Source organism: Callospermophilus lateralis, unplaced genomic scaffold, assembly GCF_048772815.1.
Source record: "Callospermophilus lateralis isolate mCalLat2 unplaced genomic scaffold, mCalLat2.hap1 Scaffold_66, whole genome shotgun sequence".
In the NCBI taxonomy this organism is placed as follows: Eukaryota; Metazoa; Chordata; class Mammalia; order Rodentia; family Sciuridae; genus Callospermophilus; species Callospermophilus lateralis.
In genome coordinates, this window is record NW_027514882.1 from 4,083,600 (window position 1) to 4,095,820 (window position 12,221).

Below are 12,221 nucleotides of genomic sequence, written 5' to 3' on the forward strand. Positions count from 1 at the left end.
TCAGACCCAGCCATGCGCTCTGTGACAGGGACCCTGACCATGAAGTAGGGATTTCTGAGAATCCAGTGGCTCATGAGGCTGAGGTCTGTGGGCTGAGTGTGGCAGGTACTGGGTGTGCCCTGGTGTGGGGGGGTGCCATATCCTCCATGGTCTCAGAAGGGCTGTTGGTGGAAGCCTTCTCAGCCGCACCTTCTGTCTGGTCCTTGCCTCATTCCATGGCTGCCATGGCCCCTGTGACCTCAGGCCCCAGCAGGAGTCTGCCCATCGCAGTGGTTTTTCCAGGGCATAGGCTTCTAAGACTGCAGGCATATGGGCCACCAGAAATGCCTGCCACAGCACTGTCCTCGGGGCGTTCCCTGTCTCTAGGTAGTCACTTCTCCCTGGCCTGCAGTCTACTTGAGTTGAGGGCCTGGTCAGGCCAGGGGTGGGAGTGTGGCTAGGAGTGGCTGGGGCGGGTGGGACCAGGTGAGAGGGAAGATCCGGACAAGGCAGGAGCTGGGAGAGGGGCCAGCACTGGGGGGGGGGCACCATAGCCCAGCTCCAGAGCAAGGTTGCCTCCTTTGCTTGAGGTGCCTGAGAGGCTGTGGGAACCATCATCCCAGCCACTCATCTAGCAGCCCTGGGCTGGACCTGGGTCCTAGATCTTAGGCTCAGAGTTCTGTTCTGAGGCTCAGCTCTTCCCAGGAATTTGAGCCTGGCCTTCCCCTCCCCAGAAAATATGTTTGAGCTCCAAGGTGGCCTCAGGCCCAGCACTGGCCTGGACTGCAGAAGCCAGCAGCACAGAGCAGTGGCCCATAGGGAAGGGCCAGCTCTGACACCTCATGGCCTCCTATAGCACAGGGCTAGTTGGATGGCAAGGCCATGGGCCTGGCAAGGGCACTTGTGCCTCAGGGTGAAAAAGTGGCTTCCCCAGGCACCTAAAGCATCTCCTCCATCCCATGGTCACAGTTTGTTCACAGTCCTTGGCCCTGAGCCATCCTGTCCTGACACTGAGCAGGTTCAGACGGGCAAGGAGCAGCTGCCAGCACCTGAGAGGTAGAGTACGGCAGAAGCACCTGCTGCAGGTTGGAGCTCTGACCCTGCACAGTCTCAGGGGGAGCCTAGGGTTTGAACTTCTGGAGCATGGAATTAATGAAGGCTTCTTTCCCTTTCACCTTCCCCTCCCTCTCCCCAGGAAGCCTGGGCCTATGTCCAGGTGTGCTGGCCCCTTGCTCCCTGTGAGGGCTCAGGTGTGTTCAGGAATGGTGGCCTGGGTTGGGCATGGACCCCGGGCCCCTGGCATGCCACAGTTGAGACTGGCCACTAGAGCGGCTGATTTGCCTGCCGATCAGACTGCACTACCAGCTTCCCTCTTCCTGGGGACGTTCTTCGTCAGCGCAGGTCTCATCCTCTCTGTGGCTGGGTTCTTCTACCTCAAGTGCTCCAGTAAGCTCCCCAGGGTCTTCTACAGGAGAGACAAAGGTACTTCACTCCTCCTTCTCCCACTCAGGGGCCTAGATGGTGCCCAAAGGGACAGAGTAAGTGCCAGGACCCCTCTCTGCCTACGTTACACCAACATTTGGGTGCCCTCTGGGGGCTACTATAGCTTCAGGTCCTGAGAGTCCAAGACTGGGCTTCTGATGCTGGTAGGAGTCTTGGGGTCTCCAGTCAAGTTAGGTGCCTTGGGGTCAGCTCCCAGAAATGCCCACCCAGCATTTCTGCCTTCCAGGCCATCCCTAGAGCAGAGTAGACCCTGGGTGTGGCCATCTCAGGTGGCCCAGGGAACCCCAGTGGAGGCACCCATGCCCTTATGCATAATTGGGGGCTGATGGCCACTGCCTCACCTGCAGCACCTCTGGGAACCCAGAGGATGGAGGGGTCTCTGTCCCCCATACTGGGTTCTTGGAGCCAGAGAAACCACCTGAGGAGCATGCCTTGTATGCTCTGGGAAAGTGGGAGGGAGGTTTCTGGGAGGTGGCTCTTCCTGGGATGCTTGAGTGGCTTGCCCCAGGTGAAGGCCATGAATGTGGCCAAGCTGAGACTCAGCTGAGGGCACTGCTGGGCAGAGTGTGGAAGTGGTACCAGATCCAGCCTGGATCCTGGGAAGAGCCTCTGCCTGTCTGTGGACCTCACTGGATGCAGGCAGCTGCTTGGCTCCAGGGTGATGTGCTCTTTTCTTCTGTAGCCCCAGGCCTGCAGCCTGGCGAAATTGTAAGTAATCTGCACCCTCCCGGCTGAGCGTCCTGGGCTCCGTGTCCCATGCTGAGCACCCAAGATCTCACTCTGCCTCTCTCTCCTTTCAAGGCTGCAATGATCCCCCCACCACAGTCCTCAGGTAAAGGCAGGTTGTGTCACCTGGGGGTTCTTGTCTCTGGGCCGGTTTCCAAATGCCAGACCCAGGGACCTCTACAGGTTAGCCCCTAGACACACATGCCCACCTCTTGGGTCCCAAGGAGACACTACATGAAGGAGGGACAGGCGCTTGACAGGCACACCTGGTGCCCATCAGCCTACATGGCTGTGTGCTGTCCCTTCCTCTTCAGGTATTGAGACTGAGAGAGGAGAACCCGACACAGGGCAGACCTTCCCCTCACTTCCTCCAGCCCTGCTCAAGTCCATCTCTGCTTGAAGGGTACAGGGAGCAGGTCAGCCCCTGGGTCTTGCCCCACCAGGCACCCCCACCCAGTTGTGACCCACTATAAGAGGAGACTGTGAAGCTAAGTCCCTGACCACAGTCACAGCTGTGAGCCCAGAGCAGAATCACCCAGCCTCCCTCCCCAGGCCAAGCTCTTCCCACTGTGCAGAGGTCTGGTGGGGACAGGCAGCGTGTTCCTCTCCTCTGGGGCAGAGCAGTTCCTAACTAAGGCCCAGCCTACCCTGTTCCAGGCAGCACTTGGCTCAGGTCTGAAGCAGCCTCATCCACAGCATCTGCAAGAGCACAGGGACCCCAAGTGGCTGGGGCCTCATGGCAGAGTATCCCCAGGTGGCTTAGACAGCAGGAGCTCTGACAGCTCTCCAGGTTGGACGTTAGAGACCAAGGAGTGGGAGAGGGGGACACTGGCTCCCAGGTCTGTGGGACCCTCGTACCTTCTCAGCTCCTAGGCTCAGCTCCCTGGGCTGTGGCTGCATCCCCTCTGTCTCTGCTCCCTCATGTCTTTTTTCTTTCTGCCTCCCCTGAGGAGGGCACTGGTCATGGCAGTTAGGGCCACCTGTTTGAGGCAGGAGGGTCTCATCTGAGATCTAAATCACATCTTCCCAGACCTTTTTCCCAAATGAGGTCACACTTGCAGGCTCTGGGGCTTAGGACATGGTCCTAGAAATGCATAATGCCTGCACCTTAGTCTTAAGGGACAGCCGGGCCCTGATCCAGGCCCAGATGTGTGGGTGCAGGGTCCCAGGGTTTAATGGGAAACAGCCAGGCTAGGCTCCCGGGGGCATCTGGCAGGAGGAACTGGCTCTTGACGGGCAGGGGCGCCTGGTCTCTTCCTTGGTCAGAGTCAACAGGCCCCTGTGGTGCCCCACACCTCCAGCTACATCCTCTGCCATCCTTGAGCCTCTGTCCCTGGCTCTGACACAGCTCATCTCTTACCCCCTTCAGTGCGAAAACCAAGATATGTCAGGTGCGAGCGGCCCCTGGACTGGGCCTCGAACCCTTCTGCCTTCTCCACAGCAGAGGCCCGAGTCAGCAACGTCTGACCTGGAAGCCGATCAGACTGCACTACCTGCGGCTTGGAGGCTGGAGGACCCCTCAGTGAACCCCCCACAAAGGGCCTTGTCACCTGGGGCTTGGGACAGGCCAGACCTGGCTCCCAGCGAGTGACAGGCTGAATGGGAACCCACCCACGGGTTCTTGAAAGTCCTTTTGCTCCACCCACACTGCTTGGTTTGACCAACAGGAGCAGGCCGATGTGAGACTGGGGGCTCAGGCCACAGCCAGACCCACAGCCAGAACTGTTGGAGACGGCAGGGGTCACTAGGCTGCTTTGCACCTGGAGAAACCAGGGTAGCAGGACCCCTCCAGCACCACCCAGCCCAGTGGCCCCCACAGACCCTCTGAGAGGAGTGAAGCTGGGGCCTGGCCGGCAGGCAGGACAGAGCTATGAACCAGCTGCCTGAGACTGAGGCCTCCAGGTCGTCTGGCTCCCGTGGTGGCTGGGAGGCCACAGCCACACCCTTGGGAGCTACAGAACTGAGTTCCCTGAGGCACTGCTGTCCCATCCCAGGCCTTGCACCCCAGGCAGGTCACACTGGCCAGCAGGCACCCAGGCTGGGCACCCACAGTGAAGTGCCCACACATGGGTCTTCCACATCTGAATCCCCAGGTTTTCTGGGCCCGTGGAAGGCATGCTGGCCAGCGGCCCTTGCCCAGTGGTCCTGTCCCAGCCATCCCAGGCCACCAGACATGGCCTGCACATGGCTAGCTTGGCTGGAGCCATCAGCCAAGGCTTCCTGTAGAGGAGGCTCGATGGTGGCCACCTCCTACGTGCTGGTCTCAGCACTTAGTGGTCTGTCACTGTCCTCAGGTGTCCTGCCTCATCTCCATCGAGCCTGGCCCACTTCTTGGGGACGTGGCTGTGCTCTTGGCACTGTGATTCTGTGTGCAGCTCCTCATCCGCGAGTGGTGGACTTGATCTTTGAGGCTGGCCAGCCACTGGCCCAGCAACAGGGTGGGGTGCCGATCTGAAGTCAAGTCGAGTAAACTATTCAGAGCTTCTCCTTCCCTGCCTTCTCAGGGCCCTCAGGGTCATCTGTTCTTTTAAATATGTGTGACTGCCACCCCCTTCCAGGCCAGTACCACCCACCCCACTGCCATATGCAGGGGACAGGGAGACAGCAGGATCCAGGAGTGCTACTACCTAGTTCCTAGACGGGGGCCTCAAGTCAGGGACTGCCTGGCTCCTGCCAAGGGCCCACCCCTGAATTCACCCCTTCAGCTCTCAGGGTGTCCCCCAAAAGACAGCTTGCTCCAAATCCCCTTGTTGGAGAGGGCCACCCGAGGGTCCTTGGGACCCAAGATGGGAAGATGTGGGCATCTCTTCTGGGCTGTTGTGGAGAAGAGCCAGGCCTGGCAGGGGCATGCAGACAGGGCCATGGAGACCTGGCAGGGATTGCCAGGCCTCATTCACACCCTATAAACCCTCAGTATGAGGCTACAAATAGCAGTCTATGGGCTTGACTTGCCCTTGGGGAAACCCCCGTGTCCTGGCCACTTGAGCCCAGGGCAGCAGTCCCTCCTCAAGCCCACAGGTGGACAGTGCTTTGGGAGGCTGGTGGGCATGGAGGCATTTGCTGATGGGCATCAGAACTGGCCAAAGAGGGCAAGCTGGAGCGAGGCAGTTACTGGCCCTCCCCTGGGCACTGAGAGTCTGTCCAGAAGGAGGGCAGACCCAAGTGTGCCTTCCACTTGGAATGCCCAGAGTCCTGGCCCTGCCCCAGCCCCTCTGCCCAGAATATGGACTGGGGGTTGTGTCTTCAGATACCTGCTGCCATCCAGCCTCAGAAAGCCCAGCCTGAGGTCTGTCTACCTGAGAAGTGCTTGGGAACAAGGCCCCCAGTAGGCCTACCCCACTTCACCTTGTTCTGGGAACAAAGGACCTCACCCTGGAGACAGAACATGAGGAGCAGCGAGAGCCACAGGAGGGATTCTGACCCAGTGTGCCTCTTTGCACCCGGGACCTCCCCAGGGCCATGCCATCCTGAGGTACCTGCAGCAGGACAGGTGCTTTGGCCAGACTGAGGGACCCCAACGTGATTTTTTAAAATATTTTTTAGTTGTAGATGGACACAATACCTTTATTATTTAATTTATTTTTATGTGGTACTGTGGGTAAAACCTGGTGCCAGGCACTGAGGCACAACCCCAGCCCCACCAACATGATTTCTGATGGCAGGTAGGAAGGGGCATTGTGTGGCAGACAGGGAAGGCCCCCTCCCTCTCTGGTCATCCTGAGCAACCCCTGCCCAGGCCCTTCTCACTCATGCTGACCTGGGACCTCTCCCTCGCCTCCACCCATGGCCAAAATTGGAAACAGAGGTCACTACAGCCCCCTGCACATTCTTCCCTAGAGTCCAGCCCCCCACCCTTCGTTCCCTTACCTGCTCGTTCAGTATTCCCTGGGCAGCACTGGGGGAGGTGCCCAAGCTGACCAGGGAAGGATCAGCTGAGCAAGGACTCAGGTGGACCTGAGAGTGATGTCGGGTGGTGGGTGCACAGTTAGATGGGGCCTGGGTCTGGGGGCTGCCTGGGCTCTGAGCCTCAGTGGGGTGTGTATCAGTCAGGCTCAGCAGATGGGGGTTCTGAGCAGGGGCTATCAAGAGATCTTTGGGGACTGCAGTTTCACTGCTGAGTACAAAAGTGACAATGCTGTCCAGGCTGCCTCCTTTCCAGAGGTTGGGGACCAGGCCTGTTGCCAGCCCCAGAAGGTGGGGCAAAGGGCAGACCCAAGTGTGCCTTCCACCCCAGAGCCTACCTTCCCCTTCCAGCTTCTGCCTCCATCCATACCTGGGCCTGCGTGAAAGCATCCCAGCCTGGAGCCAGCAGAGCCACTGTGACATGCAGACAGCCTCAGGTGCAGCAACTCGGGGAGGGTAGGCAGTCAGCAGAATGACCAGCACCAGGCACACCCTGGCTTGGAGTGCCTCTCCACTCTGGCCCCAAGTACAGCATTGTCAGAAATGGGAGACCAGCTTCACCCATGGCCCTGGAAGTGGGAGAGCCGTGAACCATGGGCTTCAGGGTGCTCCTTCAAGGCCATGCTCTCCTGGACTCACCTGCACAAGGACAGCTCCTCTATCTGCCACCCACATTAGGTGGGGAGGGATGAGTGAGGGCCTGGCCCAGGGAGCCCCCAGGGTGAGGGGTATGGGGAGAGGAGACAGGAGAGAGTGAGGCAGACCCTGTGTGCGCACACGCACCCATACACTTCATGCATGCACAATGCTCACTCGGCCATTGTTAGGGTGCTGGTGCACACACCCCATTCACTCGCTTGCCTACTCATGACGTGGTAACAGGTGTGCCCCATCCACTGCCCTGGACACAGCCTGCCAAGTCCCCTCACTGCTGGGTGGGACTCCCCCAGGCCCAGGTGGGGGAAGGCAGGGATTCTGGCCCCACCTCTGCAGCAAGGCCTGGTACATTCCTTGGGCCTCTATGTCACACTCGCCTCTGGGTACTGACTGTCCCCTGAGGAGCCCGGTGACCTCACAGTGGCAATATTCACAGGAGCCTGGGGAGGAGGTTTCAGGGCAGCCAGGAGTCTACTTCCTGGAGGGCTTGTGATGCTGAGTCACTGGGCTCGCACAACTGGCTCCAGGGGCTGATCACAGCACCCCAGGAGCCCCCGACCCTGCTCAGGGAGCCAGTCCCTCTCTAGTCACTACCTCCTTCTGGGCCCCACCCCCTCCCTGGGCCCCAGATGCTCTCTGTTCCCCTGCTTCCTATCTGGGCCCCCTCCTTTCCTGGCCCTGAGATCTCTCTGCACTCCAGGAGCAGATGGGGACGCTGAGGTCAGGTTCCCCTCTGGTAAGGCGTCACCCCCCAGCTCTCCCTCAGGCCCTGGGAGTCTTGTCCTTGAGCACCAGGATTTTGGGGAGCAACACCACAGGGGCTTCTGATGCCCAGTCCACTGAGGTGGTCAGTGGTGCCTGCAGGTGGGCGGGCCCCTGAGGAGCAGGGGCATCCCTTACCCTAGCATGGCCCCTCTCACAGGGTGCCCTTTCCACAGGCCTGTGTGTGGGCTCCAACCTCAGAACCTGGGTTCTTGCTAGCAGTAGGCCCCATCCCAGTTCAGCATCACTGGTGAATCGACCACTGTGCTAGGCAGAAGGAGGGAAAGCTCAGGACGTGGGAGGAGAGCCTGACCGTGACAGAAAGGGTGGGGAGGGCCACATCCATTGGAGGGATCCAGGTTGGTCATCTGGAGTGGAGTGGGCAGTACTCCTCCACTCACAATGGACGCTCAGGTGAGCTGGCGAGGGGGTGGTCTGTGCCACTGGCTACTGCTTGGCCCATCGGGCTTTGGTGCAGTCCCCTCACCCTCCCTCCACTCTAGCCTCAGCCCTGGGTGAACACTGACACTAGCCCGGGCCTTTGCCCCGTGGTTGACTAGAGCCCCATGCTGACTGGCCAAAGCCAGAAAAGCTTCTGCGATCCTCTGCTGGACCTGGGTCTCCCTCAGCCCCTGGTCCCTGCCCCACAGAACACGGTGCCGGAGGGGGGAGGCTTCTTGCCCACAAGCTGTTGTGACCACCCAGATCACAAATGTCCTCGCTCTGATTTTATCCTCAAAGTTGCTGCTCAGGCCCTGCCTAGCCTTGACTTCTCACCTCACTTCCTGGACCCCAACAGAGGGAGGCTGGGCTGGAGTGGGACCCTGGGCAGAAGCAGAAGAGTGCCATGCGTGAGAAGGATAGTCACAGGTGGATGGGTGGGAGGGGGTGGAGCTTCTGGGGAGGCAGGTAGCAGTGCAGGTGACAAGCTGGGCTATAACTGTGAGGTGTTTGTGGGTTCCCCTGCTTTGGGCCCACTCAGGAGCCATGGGCAGCCGGAACTAGAACAGAGTGGACAGACCTCCATGCTGCAGAGGCCTGGGCTGACCCCAGACCCAGAACTGCTGATCCCCATGCGGCCATGCCTGTCCTGCTAGGTAAAGAGGATGGCCAGCCAATCCTGAAGCCCAAGCCACACCCCCAGCCACCTTGGAGGTATAAAGGCACCTGCCCACAGCTCATGCCTTGAGAACTCACACCTGTCCCAGACGGCCCACACCAGGACAAGCACACGCATCCTCTACTCCTGACAGCCCAGTTACACTTGCCAGTACCTCAGGACAGCTGCTGGCCACTGGGCCCAGGAGAGACACCTGCCAGGTGGAGCCGAGGCCAAGCCAGGACTGGAGGAGAGGGAGCAAACAGTATTGGAGCTGGGGAGCCCAGAGGCTCAGCACCCTTCTGTGGTCGGTGGAGAGGATCATGCCCAGGAGCTGCTGACCCCCCGCTGCCAGGTAAGGCTGCTCAGCCTGTCCTCACCCTTCACCTGAATAGGCACCTCTGTGAGGGTGGGGCCTGGTGCCAAGGAGCAGATTCTGTGGGAGAAAGGTGGGGGAGGGCGTCCCGAGGTCCTCCCAGGCTCTCCAGGGCCACAGCTGTCCCTGAGATGTGGTGACTTCACATGCCAGGAGCCTGGGGCCCTCGTGACATCACGGTGATGTCAGGAGACTCACAGGATCACAGTGACAATTAGCAATACCTGCACCATCCACCTGCCCCCAGGACTGGCCAGTAAGCCTACATCAGGGCCAGGAAGGCAAGGGGCCACCTCTAGTGAGGCCTCCAGGGCTCCATGGGTCCTGGGACCAGAACCTTTGAGATGAAAGGCATTGTCACTTGCCTGTCCTCTAGGCAGGACCCTGTGGCTGGGGAGGGGCAGCAGGCAGGGCAGGGCAGGTGTCTGGTCAGCGGGGTCTTCTGAGCCCATCAGGGAAGTAGAAATGGCCATGGAAGAGAAGGCCCTGGACCCTTCAACATCCTGCTTCCTCTTCAAAGGGCAGCCATGACCTGACATTCAAGGGCACAGAGTGGATGGCTGAAGCCTGCTTCACCCTAGCCGGGGGGTCATTGGCACAAGACCCTGGTCACCAGCCAGACAAGTGGGCCCCAAAGTGTCCAGGGTGCAGCTGGGAAAGCCCTCCCTTGGGATTTCACTCAGGCCTTCCCAGTCTCCCACCATTACAGGGCTCCGCTGCCCTCAGACTCAGAGACCCCCCACTCTACTTGGCCACTTACAACTCCAGCACGTGCCGACCAGCCCAGGCGCCCACTGCATGTAGTTTCACATCACTTCAGCCGCCCAGAGGCAGCCCACAAGCCCAGGGCCCCCATCCTGCAGGCTCCGGGTTGAGTCAACCTGGTTGAGCTGCCCACCCTCAAGCTGCCTTTCCCACAGGGCCTGTACCCCAAAAGATGGGATGTTGCAGGAGCCATCACAGACCACTGCCATCAGAAGTAGAGGCAGGGGCAGAAGGTGTCCACTGAGCCATGAGATGCACCCCAGCACCCTCTGGGCCATCTAGGCCTGGGGCCCACTGGACACCCAGCCCTGGGACAAGTAGGGGAGGGTAGGTGATAGCTTGGGTGAAGGAGCTCCAGGGACACAGAAACTTCAGAGGTACCCCCAAGTGGACAGTGTGTTCCCTGGAATCTGGGGGCTGATGCTGGACAAGACTGACCTCATAGGATGGGCAGGAGACACTCACAGCAGCCTCTGTTCCGCAGCCCAGCACCATGTCAACAGGCCAGCAGGTATGGCACACGGTAGTACCACCCCACTGCCGGAGCAGCCCCACAGTCTCGACACCCAGGTCACCCGGCACCCCTGGTTCAGAGAAGGTGGCCTCCCCACTGGAGTGCTCCATCTGCTTCTCAGGTTATGACAACATCTTCGAGACACCAAAGGAACTGTCCTGCACCCATGTCTTCTGCCTGGAGTGCCTGGCCCAGCTAGCGGCCGCCCAACCCACAGGCTCCGGCAGTGAGGCTGTGCCTTGCCCATTCTGCCGGAAGCCCACAGCTATGCCAGCTGCTGGGGCCCCTGCACTGCGTACCAGCTGCCAGCTGCAGGCCAAGATGCCCGCACACCTGCAATGAGAGGAGCCAGTGTGGCTAGAGGGCACCAAGCTGTGCTGCCGCCCACTGCCTGCCACACCTGGCCGTGAGGCACCCAGCTTTGTGTGTGTGGATGTGGGCCTGAACAAGCCTGCTGAACCTACCCCACCTGCGCCTGTCCCAGACCTGGCCCCTCGCCGGAGCCGCCTGGCCCGCTGCTGGGCACGCTGCAGGGACTGGCGGCGTTGGCATTGGTCTCTGTCCTGCTGCTGGTGCTGTTCTGCATGGTGCTCTGGCCCGTGCAGTGCGCACTCAAGACTGGGAACCTGCGCTGCCTCCCCCGGCCACCTACCACCTCCAGCACTGCTGCCGCTGCCTTCTCCCTTGAGCCCCTGGCTAGCAACTAGGGTCACCAGCCTATGGCCAGGCCTCTGACCTGCTGGGGTCAGGAGCACAGCAGCTACTGGAAATTTATCCCCTAGGGCCCCACTGAGGGTCCTCATGAGATGGACAAAGGGTGCCCAAAATCTCTAAGAATGATTAGCTCCTACAGGCCCTAGAAGCTATCCCTTCCCCTGTCACACAGTGGTGGAAGGGACCCAGGAGGTGCTGGCCAGACCCCTGTCCTCCTCCACACACTGCAATGCATGGACGGCTTACTGTCTTTGAGGCCATTTCACCAGGGCCTTCCCAGGGCTCTCTCTAGGCAGGGCTGGCCCCTTCTGTTGGAGGGATCATAGAGCAGAGGCAGGGCAGGCCCTCTGCCCAGGCCACTGCAGAAACTGCCCAGATGCCCTTCTATGCTTGCAAATAGTACATTTTAAAATAAAATATTTTATATCCATGTTTGGTAAAATGTTCTCACTCTGTGTCCCTGCCGCCACTCAGTCCCCACCCCTCCAGAAAGCCCCCTGTTCCACCCAGCCTAGCCTCTGTCCAGGTTCCCCATTGGATCATGGGTGGGACCAAGGACTAGGGGCCCAGCTCCAGTACCATGAGGTTCCCCTAGGGAAACAGGGAAAGTCCCAGGGCACCCCAGCAGGTTGGAGCCTCAGCCTGGCCCAGCACCCAGTGGCTCTAAGGGGGCTTCTCTTCCCCATCTCCCACCATGGCCATCCCTGCCTACCCCCAGGAAGTTGTGAACCCCCAGCCCCACCAGGAGAGCTGTTTAGGGAACCACGGGACCCAAGACCCCTGTGGAAACCAAGGCCCAAGGGTCCCTGAAGCAGAGGTGGTGACAAGCAGTGGTGGCCTGATGATCTAGACCTTGGGTCCCTCTGGGAGACCTCAGCCCTCCTGAGCTAGCCCACCTGCCGAGCAAGTGCATGCAGCTTTGTGGGCTGGGCCTCCTGCCCACCCTACCCCACCCAGGTTCTGCCATGGCCCCAGGAATCCTGTACCACAAGGTAAGTGAGACCAGGAAGGCCCAGACCTGCCCCGAGGCCCAGATACTTCCTGCTCCTACCAGCAGGGCCTCTGACGAGGCAGAGAGAGAGAGCAGAGAGAGTCCCTGTAGAATCTGGGTCCAGTCCTAGGGACCACATACACCCCTGGCCCAGGATTAGGGGGGCCAGGGGTCAGCCTAAAAACAGAACTAAAACCAGCTTTACTAGAGACGCCCTGATGCCACAGGTAGC

The 12,221-nt window shown here is 60.0% G+C and overlaps 1 protein-coding gene across 1 annotated transcript; it reads left to right on the forward strand.

Annotated features, from left to right (window-relative positions):
• Nucleotides 1-12: 12 nt before the first annotated feature.
• Nucleotides 13-10,605, forward strand: LOC143388213 (uncharacterized protein C1orf159-like). Its single transcript, XM_077108399.1, has 6 exons — nucleotides 13-44; nucleotides 1,175-1,229; nucleotides 1,332-1,461; nucleotides 2,165-2,190; nucleotides 2,284-2,314; nucleotides 10,255-10,605. The coding sequence occupies exons 1-6, from the start codon at nucleotides 13-15 to the stop codon at nucleotides 10,410-10,412; spliced, it is 432 nt and encodes a 143-aa protein (XP_076964514.1). The 3' UTR covers nucleotides 10,413-10,605.
• Nucleotides 10,606-12,221: the final 1,616 nt, after the last annotated feature.

What these genes read in the sequence shown, in the direction of transcription:
- LOC143388213 (XM_077108399.1), top strand. Translation starts at nt 13, where the DNA reads ATGCGCTCTGTGACAGGGACCCTGACCATGAA. An exon ending in CTTCTACAGGAGAGACAAAG is followed by an intron (nt 1,462 to 2,164) that starts GTACTTCACTCC and finishes TTTCTTCTGTAG; the next exon opens with CCCCAGGCCTGCAGCCTGGC. An exon ending in CCCCCCACCACAGTCCTCAG is followed by an intron (nt 2,315 to 10,254) that starts GTAAAGGCAGGT and finishes TCTGTTCCGCAG; the next exon opens with CCCAGCACCATGTCAACAGG.